At 55.1% G+C, this 17,549-nt stretch overlaps 1 protein-coding gene across 3 annotated transcripts in view; it reads left to right on the top strand.

Annotated features, from left to right (window-relative positions):
* The window catches only part of VAC14 (VAC14 component of PIKFYVE complex), a 100,412-nt gene that overhangs the window by 48,082 nt on the left and 34,781 nt on the right, over nucleotides 1-17,549 (top strand). For all 3 annotated transcript variants that reach the window (XM_078062994.1, XM_036088092.2, XM_036088091.2), the window contains exons 13-14: nucleotides 1,037-1,193; nucleotides 13,494-13,626. In XM_078062994.1, the coding sequence (XP_077919120.1) occupies nucleotides 1,037-1,193; nucleotides 13,494-13,626 (290 nt within the window). The remainder of the gene's footprint in view (nucleotides 1-1,036; nucleotides 1,194-13,493; nucleotides 13,627-17,549) is intronic.

The following is a 17,549-nucleotide window of genomic DNA, read 5'->3' as shown; positions in this document are numbered from 1 at the left end:
CCATGGCCCCAGCCACGGGTGCTCTGTGTCACTGCCGTAGGTCCAGGACCAAATCCCACGGTTTCCATGGCAATTCACCTGTTCCCCAGTCAGCCATCCATGCCCAGCAGGCATCCACTGAGTGCCGCGGACAGTCCTGGGGGCACGCCTGTGCTAGGACAGGCACGTTCGTCTTCAGAGCAGAGATGAGTGGGGGGTGGGAAGGGGCAGGCAGCCCTCCCTGCAGTGTGGTCAGGGCCCTGCTGGCTGTTGGTGGCAGATGAAGAGCAAGAGGAGATGGGTGGTGTGCGGGGCAGCTAGCTTCTAAGGGTACGGGGGCTCTGGGTTGTGAGGCAGCCCTGGGGAACCTTGTGACATACAGCACTGATTGGAGCTCACACTTAGCTGTTCTCCGTCCTCAGCTCTGTGTCTTCCCTGGAAGAACTCAGCAGGCAGGGGTCAGGCCTAGGAATAACCATCAAGGAGGCAGCTGAGAATTGAACAGCACGTCTAGAAGTTAAGAAATCCACCATCTTGGAGCCCAGAGTCCTGTTCCAAATGTAGAGGGTACCTGGAGTCACCTCTGGAGAAGGATCTGCTCTGTGGCCTGGTGGTGGGCTGAGCTGTGGCCAGCACACCAGCAGTGTGGCCTAGTGGGCACTGTTGGTCCCAAGGTTAACCTTGGAGCATGGCCAGCCCAGGAGCCCTGGGATGCACACCACACAGACCGAACCCAGATGCCTGAGTCTCACGTCTTCTGGGGACCTGTCAGGTCCCTGCTTAGGGAACTAGAGAGAAGTTGTCATGGGAAAGCTTACTCCCATGCTTTGGACTCCAGCTTCTTGCCTCCACTTGCCCCCATCTTCTGCCTGCCTGTGTTCTCTTCAATCCGTATCTTCTGCAGAACTTTCTGAGCACTGTTACAGCCATAGTCTTGGTGGCTCTCACAGCCTGTCACCCTCTGCAGACCCCTCCCCACCCCCTGGAGGCAGCTCTCTGTCTCTGACCACAGCTCTCCAGAGGCCCTTGTCCTTCATCCTTTGCTTTTCTCCCCCAGGTTATCCTGAAGGATCTGGAGGTGTTGGCAGAAATTGCTTCCTCCCCTGCAGGCCAGACGGATGACCCAGGCCGCCTTGATGGCCCTGACCTCCGGGTCAGCCACTCAGAACTTCAGGTGCCCACCCCTGGCAGAGCCAACCTGCTGAACACTCCTGGTAAGTAATCCCCTTCTGGTTACAGCCTCAGGGGGCCTGGGAATGCTAGTGCCCGGTCTCGTCCTAGACCAGGCGCTCTTTGGGCTGCCGCTCTTGAGCCCCGGAGCTCTGCTAAGGTGTGAGCAGTCAGAAGTTTCCTCTGCTCTCTGAGAGGCAGGCAGACCTCACCCTCCTGCTGCCTCCCCACCCCCATAAGAGGCCCTCACATCCCCTTTTCCTCATCTTCCTGCACCGTTCATACTTTTGAGCCAACAGCTAAATATAAAACCATCTGAGTCAGCTGATTGTCTCTTTTGCTGGGGCAGCGTCTCCCCAGGCAGGGATCGGGGGCTTTGGAGCCTTGGGCCTCACAGGTGGAAGACTAGGCAGCCATTTCCTTCCTCATCGGGGAGCTAAAAATAGCAAACAACATGGCAGGCAGCCCAGGCAAGAGAGGGGATAATTCAAACAGGATGTTTCCAGGCAGTCCTTGGACATGAAGGTGGCCATGGTGTTCCTGGGGCTCGCCCCTCAGGGTCCTTCCAAACAGCAGGTGGCTCTCCTCCCTGGACCAGTGCAACTCCCAGCTCCTCCCTCCCAGGCAGACGCCGGTTCCCTCCAGTGACGTGATCCTGGGAAATGCCAAGGATGCAAGTTGATAGGAAAGTCCCCAGCAAATCTTGGGTGTTTGCCTGGGGTGTCTCTTTGTCTCCTGAGTGGTTCTTGACAGCCAGTTAGAAGGTCCTAGATGGCTCCTCCTTTGATGCAGAAGCCAAATGTCAAAAAGATGGAGGACCTTGCAGCGGCAGCTTCCCTCCTGCCACTCCAGCAGGCGGCGCCCCCGGAGGCGCTCTGGTACCCCGCCCTGAGAACACCTGCTGGGTGGAGCCGCCGGGGGCCCTGCTGGCCTGGCTGCGCCCCAGGGCTGCCAGGCCGAATCACAGAAGGCCCGTGCACTGAAGATGTCTCCCTGGTGACATGTGAAGTCAAGGGCTCCCCCAGCTCCTGCAGTGGGGTGTCACATAGGACCCAGGCTTCAGGCCACTGCTGCTGCCCGTGATCTGCCTGCTACTGGTCCCAAGTGTCCACCTGTTTCTGCCTGAAGCAAGGAAAGAGTAAGGGGCTCTGGTAGCAGCCCAGTTTCCTTCTCTTGTTTCCCCAGGATACAGTGGCTTCCTTGCCCAGGAGCCCAGTTTCCTCCAGGCAGTCAGAGGCCACGGTTGGGAGGCTCCCACATCCTGACCCTGGGACCCTCAGGGAGGTCCCCACCCTCTGTCCCGCAGCCCGGGAGTCCGTTCTCCATCCTGTGTCCCACGTCAGTGCTCGGGGTCAAGCCAAAGTCCCTGGGACAGATGGCAAGAATGCCAGAGGTTGAGTGTGGGCGCCGAGCCATGGTGTGGGGGTGGGGTCCCACTGAGAGGGGGAGGAGCAGCGGTGAGGGGGTGAGGGTGAGAAGTGACTGCAGGAGGGGCAGAGCCAGGAGAAGGCATCCTGTGGGTCGGAGCCAGCCCTCACATCTCCCTCCCCAGGAAGCAGTTGTCCAGAATCTTCTCAGAGTGAGAGAAGCCAAACCTGAGGCAGCGCAGCCTCAGGCAAGGGAAGGATACCTCCGTTTCCAGGACTCCCCAGGATCTGTCCCTCTACCTCTGAAGTGTTTTTTCTCTTTCTCTGGGCGCCAAAAAGTTGATGACTGAAGTGCTTACTCATTATCAGAGGGATGGGCTGGAAAATGGCCTGGGGCCCAGGTCTGCTGGAGAGGGCGGGGCATGTGCCCTGGGGAGGCCCAGACCGGGAGCCCCAGGAGGGGCCCTCTCAGCCCCCGGGGGGCAGGAGCTGAGGGGAGTCTCAGATGGCTAGGTGCTCTGAACCCTGGCTCCTGGCCCTGCCGAGGTGGGTGGGCTGCTAACGAGGCTGAGGTGGGGAAGATTTGCCCCAGCTCACCAGGGCTGTAGGACTGGCTCACATCAGCCAGGGACTCACCCTGAGTTCATAGAAAAACAACCAAGTGTGCCAGGTGGGAAGAAATTCCATCCTGGAAAGAACACTAAGGAAGTGCCTACAGTCAGTTATCACCTCTTGCCTCAAGGACCCACAGCACCACGGGCCGCGTGCGCCTAGCCTGAGACTCACATGTTCGCTGCAGAGAGTGGGAACCACACATGCGTGCGTGTCCACAGCTGACACCAGATTTTTCAAATGGGTGCGTGATTTTTAAAAGGTCAAGTTCAAACTAGTAAGAGAAGAGCACAGGAAACCAGGGCTGGGCGCCATCCCCTCTCCTGCTTCGGCTGCCTTGGGGAGGGCACTGGCCAGGCCCCAAGGACGTGGGGGGTGGCTGTTTTGGTCAGAAAGCATGCAGGAAGTGTACACTCATTCATCTGTGGGCTGCTCTTTATCCCAGTGCTTCTCAGGCATGCAAGAGGGTCATTCTTTCTGTTTCTATCCGGCCGTGCACGTGGACAGAGGCTACAAGGCCAGACCCTCTTCCTGTTTGGATTTTGCTTTCCTCTGGCTCTCTAGGGCACAGCTCTGAGAACTTGCAGAGTGCTGTGCTATGTCCCTTTAGGGTAGAGTCCACCACCCCCGCAGTAAAGGGTCTTTCTGGAAAGCCAAGGAGGCAGGGAGCCGAGCAAAGATGAAATCAGCACATTTGTAGAGAACCAAACAGCCCTGCCTGCTCACTGGGTCTGTAAAACTCAAAAGATTTAGCGTGAGGGTTGGGGCAGCATCACCCACCTGGGAAGCTGCCACGGGCGCCTAAATGCACCGTCGCTGCAGTCCCCGGGGTCCGCAGGCGGAGTTGGCCGCACGGGCCATCCCTCCCACCGGGCCCAGTGCACACGTCGCTCCCTCCAGTGGAGAGCGTGTGGGCAGCGGCGATGGTCTGCTTCTCCCACCGCCGCTTCGTTGCTGACCTCCACAGAGCCCCAAGCCGGGAAGAGACTCACCTCGGGGGCATTTGGGAGGGGGCTGCCTGGGTGGGCGGCCGTGAGGGAAGCCCGTGGAGAGGTCCCGCATGCTGCTGTCTCCTAATTGTGATTTGGTGAAATGAAACGGAAACAACCACTTGGGTCTCCTCTGAGTGGGCAGCTTTTGTGCATTCTCTGCCCATCTCCACTTAGGGGGACGCCAGCTGAGGCCGCCTAGGCTCTGGGGAGAGGGGGTGAGGAGCCCCCTTCGAGCAGACCTGAGGAGCCTGAGCCAAAGGCTCAGCAGAAGCGGGAGGCCTCCAGGATCAGTCCCTCATTTGAGACGTGCCCGGCCCTCCTGGGACCTGGATGTTGTTCCTGCAGGAGAGGGAGCAGCCGGGGCCCGGCGAGGCGGCAGTGTGGCCGTCTCGGGTCAAAGGTCACCCCAGGACTGATGTTTGCCCCCACAACCCAGTCTTCCCTTTCCTTCCTTGGTGGGATAACTGCTCACGTCAGTGTGCCCTGCAGGGTTCTCTGGTCCAAGGTGGAGTTTGGCCCCAGCTCTAAAAACAGGCAGAAATGAAATGTTCTGATTCCACTTCGTTCCTTATCGCCCAGGCTGGTGGGGCCAAATTCACAAACAAGTTCCACAAGAAACCCAGGAAGCCATCCCTGGGCATTTCTCCCAGTAGTAATGGTGACTATAATACATGGAGCTTGTTAGGACCGGACGCTGTTCTGAGCACTTCCTGTGTGTCCCCTCACCGAACCTCACTGTGGGCTAGCCCCTCAACTCCTCACGACAACTGTGAGGGAAAGCACTGTTGTCATTCTTACCTGGGAGTTGGGGGGGTTGTAGTAGGCGTTGGTGCTGACCCAGGAGCCCAGACTTGAGAGGCTGCTCTCTTTACCCCCATGCTTAGAGGACAGAAGCACTTGCCCAGCACTGGAAGCTTTTATCGCCCAAGGAGGGAGGGGAGCAGAGCAGTGGTGGCCAGGCCAGCAGTCCAGGCTTCTCCTGTGGGGCGGTGGGCCACAGCCCCAACCTGGCATCGTTCTTGAGGATATCCCTTCTCTGCACAGTGACTTCAGGGACCCCATTCTGGCCTCAACCACCTCAGCAACTCATGCCCTCTGCTGCCTCCACTTCCTCCAGCCACACCAGACCGTTTCCCAGCCCCCAAAGCCTTTCTGTGCTCTTGGAGCCTTAAAGGCCATCTTCCTACATACTCTTTCAGACAGCATGGGTGCCAGGGTCAGAAGGATCTAGGTTGTACTCATCTCTGAATGCCCAGAGTCAGGCGCCCAGGAAGGGTCAGGACCTGTCTTTCAGAGTCATTATCATGATGGAAGGAGGGGACACCAGAGCTGGCCGCCCCGTCACCAGTGCCATATCGAACATCCCCCCAGCACCACTGCGCAGGTCTTCGCTTGTTGCCACGTGGAGAGCCTAGCCCTCTGCATCCCAGGCTCGGTGTCCGCGATGGCCGCAAGGCCCCTTCCTCCTGTGTGTCTCTGGCGCCGCCCTTGGCCCGGCTGGCCCCCCCTCAGCAGCAGTCTTTCCTGGCGCAGCCCCTCTCTACTGCCCTGTTAGCTGGAAGTTTCTCCTGGGCCCTGCTGTGGCCCATTAGCTTATCTCTTTCTCCGAAACAGGCAGCTGGAAAGCCTCCTGGATTTGGGTCACTGCCCAGGGCAGAGGGCTCCCTGGCCTCAGCTGGGCCGGCTCGCAGCAAAGAAAGTGACTGCCTCTTGGATCGAGTCCCAAGGGTGCCGTTGCTACAACATCTTTGCCACCCTTTTATCCATGTGGCCGTGGGGTCTGGGCCCTCCAATTCAGCAGACTGCACACCTCCTGAGACCCTGCTGCACCAGAGTCCTGGGCCTCCTTTTCTTACAGCCCCTTGATCCCGTAGGGGTAGCCGCCCCTTCCCCACCTGCGTCCCCGGGTTCCATGCCAGCTTCCGGGTCATGCAGCCCCCTCCTCAGAGCAATCCCTGTGCCAGGTACTGTGCTAGGCTCCTTATCCCTGTGAGGTTCACAGACAGGAACCGGCCCCAGAGGAGGTGTCACTTCCTCGAGCCTGCCCCGCCAGTCAGCCACAGGGCCCGGATCTGCCCCGGTCCCCCGGCCTTTCCTCCACACTCTGTGGGCGGCGGGGTGCAGATGCCCTACGCGAGGGTCCAGCCGGGCCCATGGGCCCCACACCAGGGGGGAGGGAGACAGGGCGAGAGAGCAGGGAGCCAAGCAGGGACCCCGCCGGGTCTGGGCTGGGCCGTGAAGGCTTTCGCATCTGGTTTTGTTGAACTGTAACTCGTTTTGCCTATTGAGGCCAGAGCTATTTTTATCCTGACACGTGAGGCTCCTTCGCGTCATAGCCACAAAACTCAATCTAAAACATCCCAGGGAAGGTTGTTTGTGAGACGTTGTGCAGATTCTCATGTCGCCACATCAGGTTTCACTTAGCAGCATCTGCACGGCTGGCTCCCCGGCCGCCCACCCCACCAGCCTGGTCTTGTATACGGAGCGCTCCCGACAGCACCTGCCTGCCCCTCGGCTAGCCTGCAGTCACGTGCACTTCCTGCCGGAGCCCACTGCTCCGGACTTCTCCCCACCAGAAATGCGAGGCAGGCGGCATTCAGCTCAGGGCTGGTCCTTGGCAGGATCGGGGAACGGAAACCCCACTCTCCCTGGCCCCTTGGAGAGTGTGACTCTCCTGAGACCCAAGGCCAGGTTGTCCCCAGCCACCCCCCTTCCTGGGCCCCAGCCAGAACAGCTGACACCCCGTCTTTGGTGGGCCCACAGACTGCTGTCAGCAGTGCCACCCGAGTGAAAGCCTCTGGCTCTGGCGTCCCAGCACCTCCTCAGAGCACAGTGCTGGAGGGCCTGCCCGGAATTGGGTGCTGGGCTCCTGCCCAGGCTCTGCCCCTTCCTAAAGGACCAGCAGCACCTGGCCCAGGGCCCCACTCGATAGGAGAGCCCGGCAGAGGTGACTTTTACCAGAGCTATTGGGAAAAGAGGCAGATTCCCTGCCCGGCTGTCGAGGGCAAGATGAGCGAGAGCCGAGGCGGGCGGAAGTGGCCAGTGAGGCCCTGTGCACACTCCGCGGGGAGGAGCAGGCTGTGTTTGGGCAGAATTGAGTTCAGTTGAGAGAGGCCCGTCATTCCGTGTAGTAACACTTCCTGGCATGAGTCTGCTGTCTCTCCACCCCACCTCCTCCTTCCGTGCCTGCAGCCCTGATCGAGAACATCTCGCAGGTTCTGTCTCAAGCCAGCTGGGCCTGAGGGGCTGGTTCATCAGAAAAGTGGCTGATGGGCCAGTGGGAAACAGAGTCTGGGGGAGACCAGGTAGGCCCTCACCCTGTCTGTGGTGAGCCCCCAGCGGGCCCTGTCCTCAACCAGCCCACTCAGGAAGGGTTGCCTCTCCTGCCCAGACCTGCCATCTCTACACAGTCAGGCTGGGATTGCAGTGAGCTTTCCAAGCTCCCCGCCCAGTCCTGCGGAGGCTCCTCCTCAGAGAGCCCATTCTGGTGGGTGGGAGCCTGAGGGACAAAGGTCCCTGCCCAACAGCTGCAGGCCCCAGCAGCTCCCCGACACTCCCATCAGCTGGGTCTGGCTCTCAGGCTGGCGCCCGGCCCCCACTCAGTTTGCACCCAGCCTCCTGCTCTTTGTAGTCTTGAAACGGGAGTGCTGGGAGGGCTGAGCTGCGAAAGCTTTCCCAGCAAGCACTGTACTGTGAGAACGTGAGCTATTTGCCATGGCTTCTCCCAGATGTCTCTCTGCCCTTCTCCCTCCCACTAGGGGCCTCGGCTCCAGGGGCTGCCAAGCCAGCCTGGACATTGAGCATTAATTGTGTGGCCCAGAGGGGGCTATGGCTACGAAGACCAGGATGTGTTCAGAGCAGCCCCAGGCCTTCTCTTCTGCTGTCTCAGGCCAGCTGTCAGCTGAGAGGCGGGCAGATCTCCCTCCCCAAATGTGGGGCATCACAGGTGATCCTGTCTTCTCACAGCCTCTCTTCCTCCCAGCAGAGCACTGGGAAATTGTCCCAGATCTGAAGTCTCCACTCAGAGACTTTCCAGACTGTGCTGCAGCCCCCAGTCATCTAGTCCAGGAGAGAGAGACAGGAACAGTCTTCCCCGTGCAGTGCTCCGCATTCTGGCCTGTCTGCTAACAGCAGGGGCCCCCGTTCACTGAGCACGCACTGTGTGGCAGGCCCCAGGCCCAGTGCATTAAATGTTTTGTCTCATTTGAAGAGACTCTTATTTTTTTTTTTTTTTTATTTATTTATTTGAGAGAGAGAATGAGATAGAGAGAGAGAGCATGAGGGGGGAGGGTCAGAGGGAGAAGCAGACTCCCTGCTGACAGCAGGGAGCCCGATGTGGGACTCGATCCTGGGACTCCAGGATCATGACCTGAGCCGAAGGCAGTCGCCTAACCAACTGAGCCACCCAGGCGCCCCTGAAGAGACTCTTATTGGGGGGGTGCCTGGCTGGCTCAGTCTCTTGATCTCGTGAGTTCAAGCCCCACCTTGGGCATAAAGATTACTTAAAAAAAAAAAATTCTTTAAACTGAAGGACTAGGGACTCTTATTGGCCCCACCTTACAGATGAAGAAACTGAGGCTTAGGGTGAGAGACTTGCCCAAAGTTGCACAGCTAGTAAGAGGTAGACATCTGATCTGAACCAGGTCTCATGGACTCCCAAAGATGTTTCTGCCTGCCTGCGATACCCGGCCCCCTGGGAATGGAGACCGTGGCCCCACATCGTGGAAGATTTCTTTATGGTCACTCCCTGTTTGGGTCCCTTTGTCCTTTGGAATACTTTGGAAGCTAAATGGCCCTAAGCCTGGAAATGATATAGGGTGGGGGTGCACATACAGAAGCAAGAAGGGGGCAGGTCACAGGAGCCATCACAGATGAGCACCCAGGAGAAGGTTCCAGTCCGCACACACCGCCGGTGTTGGGGGTGTGTAGCCAGGCCACCTCGGGGGCAGTGTGGGGCGGGGAGGAGGGGCTCTAGCAGCTGTATCTGCAGCCGCCTCTTCAGAGATCAGCCCCAGCTGGGCCCAGGGTAACTCGAGCTGTAAGAATGTGACACTTGATTCTGCAAACAGCCCCTCTGGGCCAGGGAGCAGAGACTGTTTGCCATTCCAGAGTCACTCAGGACCTCCCAGGCCAGGCTGTTCTGGGCAGGGACCCAGAACAATGCACTGCAAACATCAGGAAGTTCAGTGAGGCCTGCCCTTGAACTGGGCTTCTTACTCAAGGCTTGCCCCTTGCACACAGTTCCCAGGGGCTGTCTAGGAGGTTGTCAGGAGAAAGGACAGTAGTTTGAAGGTATGGCTCCGAGTAAGGAATCCTCACAGAGTAATTCACAGCTGGGAAAACCAAAACAGAAAGGGCCCTCTTGCCGTTCCCAGCCACACCGCCTTAAGGACCATGCAAGGACATGAGGGAAGTCTGAGTTGAGCAAAAAGATCCTGAAAGGAGGGTTTTACTGCTTCCTCTGGCCACTGGCGGCTCATGCAGTCAGCCGATGGGGTGCCTCTGTAGGCCTTGCTTCTAGTACTATGGATGGCCCCATACATTCGTGTTGTGTGCCTGGGGCCGATGCTTCTGGGAGCTGATAGCCCCTCACACAGCCAAGCTTGGTTCCCTATTTTACACAGGTGTGTGGCCACCCTCTCCCTGGTCTGGGGAGGAAGTCAGGACTTGAGGGCCAGGTGGAGACCAACCTGGCAAGTGATGGCACCACACGTCTCAGCTGGCCACTTTTATCTTTCCCCAGTGTCCTCCCTGAGTTCCCAGGGGGCTGCAGCCAGGTTCTTTCTCCACAGCTCTGCCAGTGCCATGGTCTCTACGTCCTCAATCTTGGCAAGGCCTTCATTTCAGGCTTCTGCCTCTTGTTTGGGAGCATACCGCCTACGATCCTGCAAACCCCAAACCGCCCCAAGCACCAGCGCCCGAGTGATGCGCAGCGTGGCGGAGCTGCTGAGACCAGCTGTGGGGACTCAGACGCCACCACTCCTCAGCTCTGTGACTTTGGATAGTCCTCAGCCTAATTCACAGCTTCTCCGCCTATATAATGAGAAGAGTTAGAGCACATATTTTCAAGGATTATTTTGAGGATTAGTTAGATGCTATGTGTGAAGGCTTTAGAAACACGCATAGCACAGAGGAAGTCCCTGGTAAATGGTAACTCTTGGTTGCCTATTCAGATACCATGTTGGGGAGATATCGGTCAAAGGGTACAAACTTCCAGTTAGAGTTTAATTAAAGTTCTGGGCATCTAATGTACAGAACGGTGATTATAGTTAATACTACTATAGTATATACTTGAAAGTTGCTAAGAGAGTAGATCGTAAATGTTCTCACCACAAAAAAACAAGTGGTAATTATATGAGGTGAGGAAGGTATTGGCTGACTCCGCAGCACTGTGGTAATCATTTTGCAATGTGTCCATGTATGAAATCAACACATTGTACACCTTAAGCTTATATAATGTTGTATGTCAATCTTATCTCAATAAAGCTAGAAAAAATACAATATAAAAAATAAAGCATCAGGGCTCCTGGCTGGTTCAGTTGGAAGAGCATGTGACTCTTGATCTCAGGGTCATAAGTTTGAGCCCCACATTGTGGATAGAGATTACTTAAATAAATAAATAAACTTTAAAAAAACAGCTTGTAAAAAAATAAAGCAAGCAGATATCATGTTATACTAGGACAATTAGATATCCATCCACATGCAAAAGAATTTAGACTTCTTCCTCACACCATATACAAAAATTAAAATAGATCAGATACCTAAATATAAGAGCTATATTTAAAAAAAATACATACACATCTCTTAGAAGGAAGCCCATCAGTAAATCTTTACGACCTTGGAATAGGTAATACTTTCTTAGATATGGCACCAAAAGCACAAGCAACCAAAAAAAAAAAAAAAAAAAAGATAAATTGAGCTTGATCAGAATTTAAAATTCTTTGCTTCAGAGGAGGACACCATGGAGAAAGTTAAACAACCCAAAGAATGGGGGAAATTATCTGCAATGATTATATTTGATAAGAGACTTGTATCTAGAATTCTTGTAACTCTGCAATAAAAAGGCAAATAACCCAATTTTAAAATGGGCAAAGGACTTGTATAGACATTTCTCCAAAGATCTACAAGTAGCCAGTAAGCCCATAAAAAGATGCTCAGTGTCATGAGTCATCAGGAAAATGGAAATCAAACCCATAATGAGATACTACTTCCATCCACAAGGATGGCTGTAATCAAAAGACAGGTAATAACAAGTGTTGACAAGAATGTGGGAAAACTGGAGTCTCACACACTGATGGTGAGAATGTAAAATGCACAGCCATGGTGGAAAACAGCCTGGCAGTTTCTCAAAAGTTACACATAGAGTAACCATATCAGAAATTCCACTCCTGGGTATATAACCAAAAGAAATGAAAACGTGTTCACACAAAAACACATGTGAATGTTCACAGCAGCATTATTCCTTTTTTTTTAAATTTTTTAATTAAGTAAGCTCTGCGCCCAACTTGGGGCTCGAACTCATGACCCCAAGATCAAGAGTCACATGCTCTACCGACTGAGCCAACCAGGCGCCCCATGGCATTATTCTTAATAGCTAAAAAGTGGAAACAACCAAATGTCCAGCAATGGATGAATGGTTAAAACATGGTATATCCATACAGTGGAGGAGTATTTTTTTTTTTTTAAAGATTTTATATATTTATTTGACAGAGAGAGAGAGACAGCGAGAGAGGAGGGAACACAAGCAGGGGGAGTGGGAGATGGAGAAGCAGGCCTCCCGCGGAGCAGGGAGCCCGATGCGGGGCTCGATCCCAGGACCCCGGGATCATGACCTGAGCCGAAGGCAGACGCTTAACGACTGAGCCACCCAGGCGCCCCCAGTGGAGTATTATTCAACCAAAAAAAAAGGAATACAAAATGGATACATACTACAATATGGATGAACCCTGAAAATATGCTAAGTGAAAGAAGCCACATACTGTATGATTCATTAATACAAAATTTCCAGAATAGGCAAATCCACAGAGACAGGAAGTAGATTAATGATTGTCAGGAGCTGGTGGAGGGGATAATGGGGAATGGCAGCTAATGGGTACGAGGTTTCTTTTTGGGTGATGTTTTGGAATTAGTGGTGGTCGGTGCACAATTTTATGAATGTACTGGAAACCACTGAATTGTACACTTTAAAAGGGTGAACTTAATGATATGTGAATTGTATCTCAAGTTGTTGTGTGTGCGTTTTGTGCCCTGTTAGTGCCTTGGGCAGAGGGAGTGAGGATTCCTACCATCCCTAACACCTCTTTCCAACAATCTGTTGAGGTCAGCATGTGTGACGAAGAAAAAACAAAGAGATTGCATGGGGTGTATGAATATACTACATGGCGATCAACCAGGTGTTCTTTCAGCCCTGCTGTCGTCCCCTCCATGCCCAATACCTTGCGGAGGAGAGCACGTGCTGGGGTGAGGCTGGGAGGGGGACTGTATCTGGCCCTCGGTGTATTTTCAGCTGGGGTGCATATCAGAGGGGTACTCCGAATGTGCTTCTGGTTCTAAAGCCAACTCTGGGCTTTGAAAATCTTTAGAGTACTAGTCTAAAAGAGCATTTCCACCTGAAGAAGAATGTCTGATTTAAAAACATTGGAGGGCGCGTGGGTGGCTCAGTCGGTTAAGTGTCTGCATTCGGCTCAGGTCATGATCCCAGGGAGCTGGGATGGAGCCCCTCTCCCTCTGCTGCTTCCTCTGCTTGTGCTCTCCTGCTCTCGCTCTTTCTCTCAAATAAATAAATACAAGCTTTTAAAAAAAAATAAAAACGTCGAGTAAAGATTAAAGCCCTTGGTAACATTTTGTCAGGGTGTGCTGTCTTTAATCCAACAGAGGTGTGCATAGTTTCCCTTGTCTTGAGCACCATTGGGAAAGGAGTGTGGGTTTTGTTGACTGTCGAGGTTGTATGCCTATTTTACCCCTTTCTTCTCTTTGACATGTCATCTGTCCTTAACCAGCCAAAATGAAGCCCAAGTGTATTTTACTTATTGGGATGATAGGTACAGGTTTGTTTTATAAAAAATTCCCAGCACATAGCAGAGGTCTCACAAATAGGAGGTGTTCACTAAGTAATTGGGGGCTGGCTGGAGAGGTGGACAGGTAAGTGGGGATTTGTGCAGTAAGCAGTTGTATTTGCTTGTATGTACTTGCATAGTCCTTGCTTTTTTGCCCTTGACCCGAGGCCCTGGATTGAAGATTTTCCCTCACCTTGTTCCACACAGACCCCCCACCACCACCACCTTTCTGGAGTTTACAATTGTGTATGTTCTGTGGGGGTCCCACCACCCTGTGGACCATAGAGTAAATCTCAGCTCTATCCCTTTCTCTGCAGGTACCAAAGGCTTAGAATGTTCTCCTTCCACCCCCACCATGAACTCCTACTTTTATAAGTTCATGATCAACCTTCTCAAGAGGTTCAGCAGTGAACGCAAGCTCCTGGAGGCCAGAGGCGCTTTCATCATCAGGTCAGGCTCGGCGCACCTTCTCCTCCCCACACAGCCACACTTTTCCACCTCACACCGTGCCAGGGCTCCAAGCAACCATTTTCTCCTCCCCTTCTCTCCCCTCCTTTTCCTTTGCATTTATTCTTAAAGAAACAAAGGAGCCCCCACACACACACTTCACACCAGGCTGCTGGTGCTGCCAACCCAAGACAGGTCAATGTCGCCATTTCTCGAACGGACAAATGACTTTTTCACTTGTTGAGACACAAGTTTTTGTGTCTCAAGGTTTTCCCTTGAGGTTAAGTGTCCTGTCAGTATGCCCTTGTTGGCGTCTTTGGGGAAGGAAGTAGGTGAGCCAGATGGAACACGAAGCGGGGCTGTGTTCGGGTTCCCAGCCGCCAGCACGGAGTTTGGCCAGGGCTGGTGGCAGCAGTCGCTCTGGCAGAGCTGGGATCTTGAGTCGTGTGAGCCTGGCCTTGGACAGTCCCAGGACCCCAGCCCCTCTCAGCCTCTAGAAGTCCTGTCACCAACAGCATGGCCAGGTCTGGCCCTTTGCCTCCTCAGCTCCAAGGAGCCAGGGTCACCACAAGAATGACCTTCAAGTCACCGAAATCTAGACGGGGCATAGATTTCTCCAGGCTCCCCCACAAAGCCAGGCAGAGGAGTTTTCTGGAATGGTCTGAGTGGCCTCCAGTGCTCTGCGGCAATGGTTCTTAGCCCTGGCTTTCTTTTAGTCACCGAGGGCTTTCACCCTGTCCCATGAAATAAGCGCCTCTGGGGTGACAGGGTACGAAAGCTGTCCAGGGTGCTCGGGTAGCTGACTAGACCAGTGTGGTCCGTGGGGTCGGGAAGGCTCCTGAGGCTGTCTGCGCGGCCTGGGGGTTGAAGGAGGATTGCTGGCAGAGGGTCCGGCCTGTACAGAGTCTTCAAGTCAGCAAAGAGCGTGGAGTGTTCATTTTGCTGTGATCCAGAGGGCAAGGGGGAGAGGGGCCCAGCCTTGCTGGCCACACCAAGGTTGGAGGCCTCTCCCCGAGGCCAGGAGGAGCCACTGAAGGGGCTTGGGTGGGGGGACAGTGTGACCAGATTTGTGTTTTTAAAGATTCCTATGCTGCTGAGGAGAAGGGGTGGGTGGAGAGAGCAAGGTGGATGTGTGGGAGACCATCTGGGAGGCTGTTGTCCAAGTGGAAGATGGTGGCTGCTTGGGAGGGGGATGGGAAGAAGCAGCAGCATTCCGTACTTTGTAACACGTATCATTGATTAGTGACCAGTTACATGAGGGCCTGAGGGACAGCCTGTCGGGAGTGACACCCAGGACTCTGGATGGTGGTGGCAGTCCCTGCGATGGGAGCTCTAGAGGAGGAGCAGGGAGGGTCCCATGTTTGAGTTTAAATTGCTTTGGTAACATCAAAGGAGAGATGATGAAGCAGGTTGCTACCCCTGACTCTCAAAAGAGGGACTTATGCCCAAGATAGAAATGTGGAAATGGACACCATAGCCCTTCATTTATTCACTCACTCACTCACTCATTCATTCATCCAGCAGATGGTTTTACTGAGTACTGACTCTGCCAAGTACTGCTCTGGATGGTTCTGTCCTTATGGAGCTTTCATTTCTAGGGAATAAGAATGGTCAGTGATAAGAGGGGCAGGGGGGGTAGGGAAGGGGCCTGAGGCCACTCAGGGAGCTCCAGGGTGTAATGGCCGGGGAAGGAAGGAGAAGCCAGGAAAGGAGGCTGAGAAGAAGGACCTGGAGGTGGGAAGAAGCAAAAGCGGGTGGCAGGAGGCAGTGAGGGGAGATGAGTTCCACACGGGTCTGCCGGGAGCCATGCCAGGAGCCTGCCCGGCCACGAGGCGAGCCAAGGGAGGGAAATAGAGGGAGCAGGCCCCAGCCACTTCATCCAGAGCTGCCTGCCGGGGCCCTCGCTCCAGGGCTGAGGGTGGAGTTGAGGGCATGGGTCAAAGGACTGAGTTGTAGGACTGGCTGGAAGGACAAATAGCAGGCCCACAAAGTTTCTGCCCTTCGGGAGGAACAGGCTTCTGATGGGCCAGACCACCAAAAGGTGTCCCGTGGTGGTGGGAGGCTGTCGCGGCCCTCCTGCTCTTCCGAGGTCGTGGAGAGCAGGGTTTCTCGAGCTCGGCACTGTCGGCGTTGGGGCCGGATAGACCTTGGTGGTCGGGCCCGTCCTGTGTGCTGTGGGATGTGGAGCAGGACTCCCGCCCTCCCAGCGGGTGCTGTCACAAATGTTTCTAGACAGGGCCACATACCCCTGGGAGCAAAATCCTCCCAGGTGGGAGCGCCACAGTTACACAGGGACAGAAATGGATTCTTAGCCTGCTCGGCCAGAAGGGGAAGCATCACATCCCGTTTTGCTTCACATCAAGATGGACAGTCAGTGGGATTGAAGTGGAGATTAGAGGTGGTACAGGGGACCCCCCACCAGGAGGGCAACAGTCTTTCCCCACATGAGTGACAGTTTACTTTACATGGTTTTCCACATTGCAGACATGTCAGTTCTCTTGACGAGCCCCCCTTGCCTGGAAGCTGTTCAGGAACCAGTGGAGAGAGAGGCCTTTGAAGAAGGCATTTGTAACTAGTTTCCCTCCGGAGAACCGGACTGTAACGGGTTTTTCCATCCTCCAGCAGCCTCACATGCCCCATCAGGGGCTCGGGTAGAGGGCGCTCAGAGCCGTCAGCAGCATCCCCAGACTGCACCAAGCAGAAGTGTGGGCAGCAAGGACATGCGTGGGTGCCCCCCCCCCACCGGCTCAGGGGCCCTGGGCTCCGTGAAGCTGGGGGCCTGGCGGCCACTGCCATGTTCCCATTTACAGCCGCCAGGGTGGTGAGGCTTTCCTTGCTTTGCCTAGTGTCTTCCTAGCGGCCTGGGCTGGCGGGCATCCTCATTTTGTGGAAGGGAAATGAGAGGAAGCCCCATGCCTGCCAGGCTTGGTGGGAGCTGAGCTGCAGACCCTTGCACTCTGCTAATTCCGCACCCGCCACTTCATCCCTTCTGTGGGGGAGTGCAGAGGCCAGGTGCCTTGAGGGGCCCTGCGCAGCCTGTGACCCGGGCACTAGCACAGGAACCCAGTGGGCTGGGATGGAAGGAATCTTGGGGCTGAGCCCCTCACACTTGTCCCCCCCGGTCCTTGGCGTCATTTGTCCAGCCTGCCCCCGCCCCCCCAGAAGCAGCACGGGCTCTGAGCCAGCGTGTCCGGCAGCCGCTGACCAGCCCGGGTCACAGTCCCAGCCCGCCAGCTGGCCTAGGCTCTCTGGGTGCACAAAGCACAGCGTCAGACATGGAGGAGGCCTTGAAGACATGTGCTCTCCTCCTTCCTGTGATCAGACAGGGGAGTGAGCCCTTCAGCGAAGTTTGCTGGGGACAAACCGTCGGGAACGTCAGCCTGCCTGTCTGCTTCTCATTTCATTTCCTTATTTTTTGCTGACGGCTTTAAAGAAAAGCATAGTAATGGTCCATGCGGACTGCTGAGATAAGAAACACAGTGATTTAAGCCTCTCCTTCAGGTGTTAAACGAACAAGTGAACAGCCGTTGTTTGTGCAGTAGTGCGTTTAGCTCGGGGAGCAGGAGGGGTTGCCTTCCAGAGGACAAAAGCAGCCCGAGTTGTTGAAGACAAACATCTGGTGGGCGTCTTGGTGTTGAGCAAGATGCATGATTTCCCTCAGGACCCTGGAGTGTTTCCTCTCCCACACGCAGCTTTCCCAGGCTGCACCTCCAATGGGGGGGGTGGGAGTGGGGCCCCCGAACCCCCCCTTCAGGCCCCTGGGTGGGTCAGACCTCCTCTGTGCCATGTGGCCTTGTTATCTGGTGGACGTAACAGTTTAGCCGTGTGGTGAACCTGGGGGAGCCGGAGGCTCCACAGCCTCATCTCAGCTGCAGGACCAGAAGCTGAGCCCACATGTGGAGCGAGGGGACGTGTGGTGGGGGTGC

This window comes from Halichoerus grypus, chromosome 15, assembly GCF_964656455.1.
Source record: "Halichoerus grypus chromosome 15, mHalGry1.hap1.1, whole genome shotgun sequence".
In the NCBI taxonomy this organism is placed as follows: Eukaryota; Metazoa; Chordata; class Mammalia; order Carnivora; family Phocidae; genus Halichoerus; species Halichoerus grypus.
The sequence above is the reverse complement of the archived record's forward strand: the minus strand, read 5'-3'. Positions and strand labels throughout refer to the sequence as shown.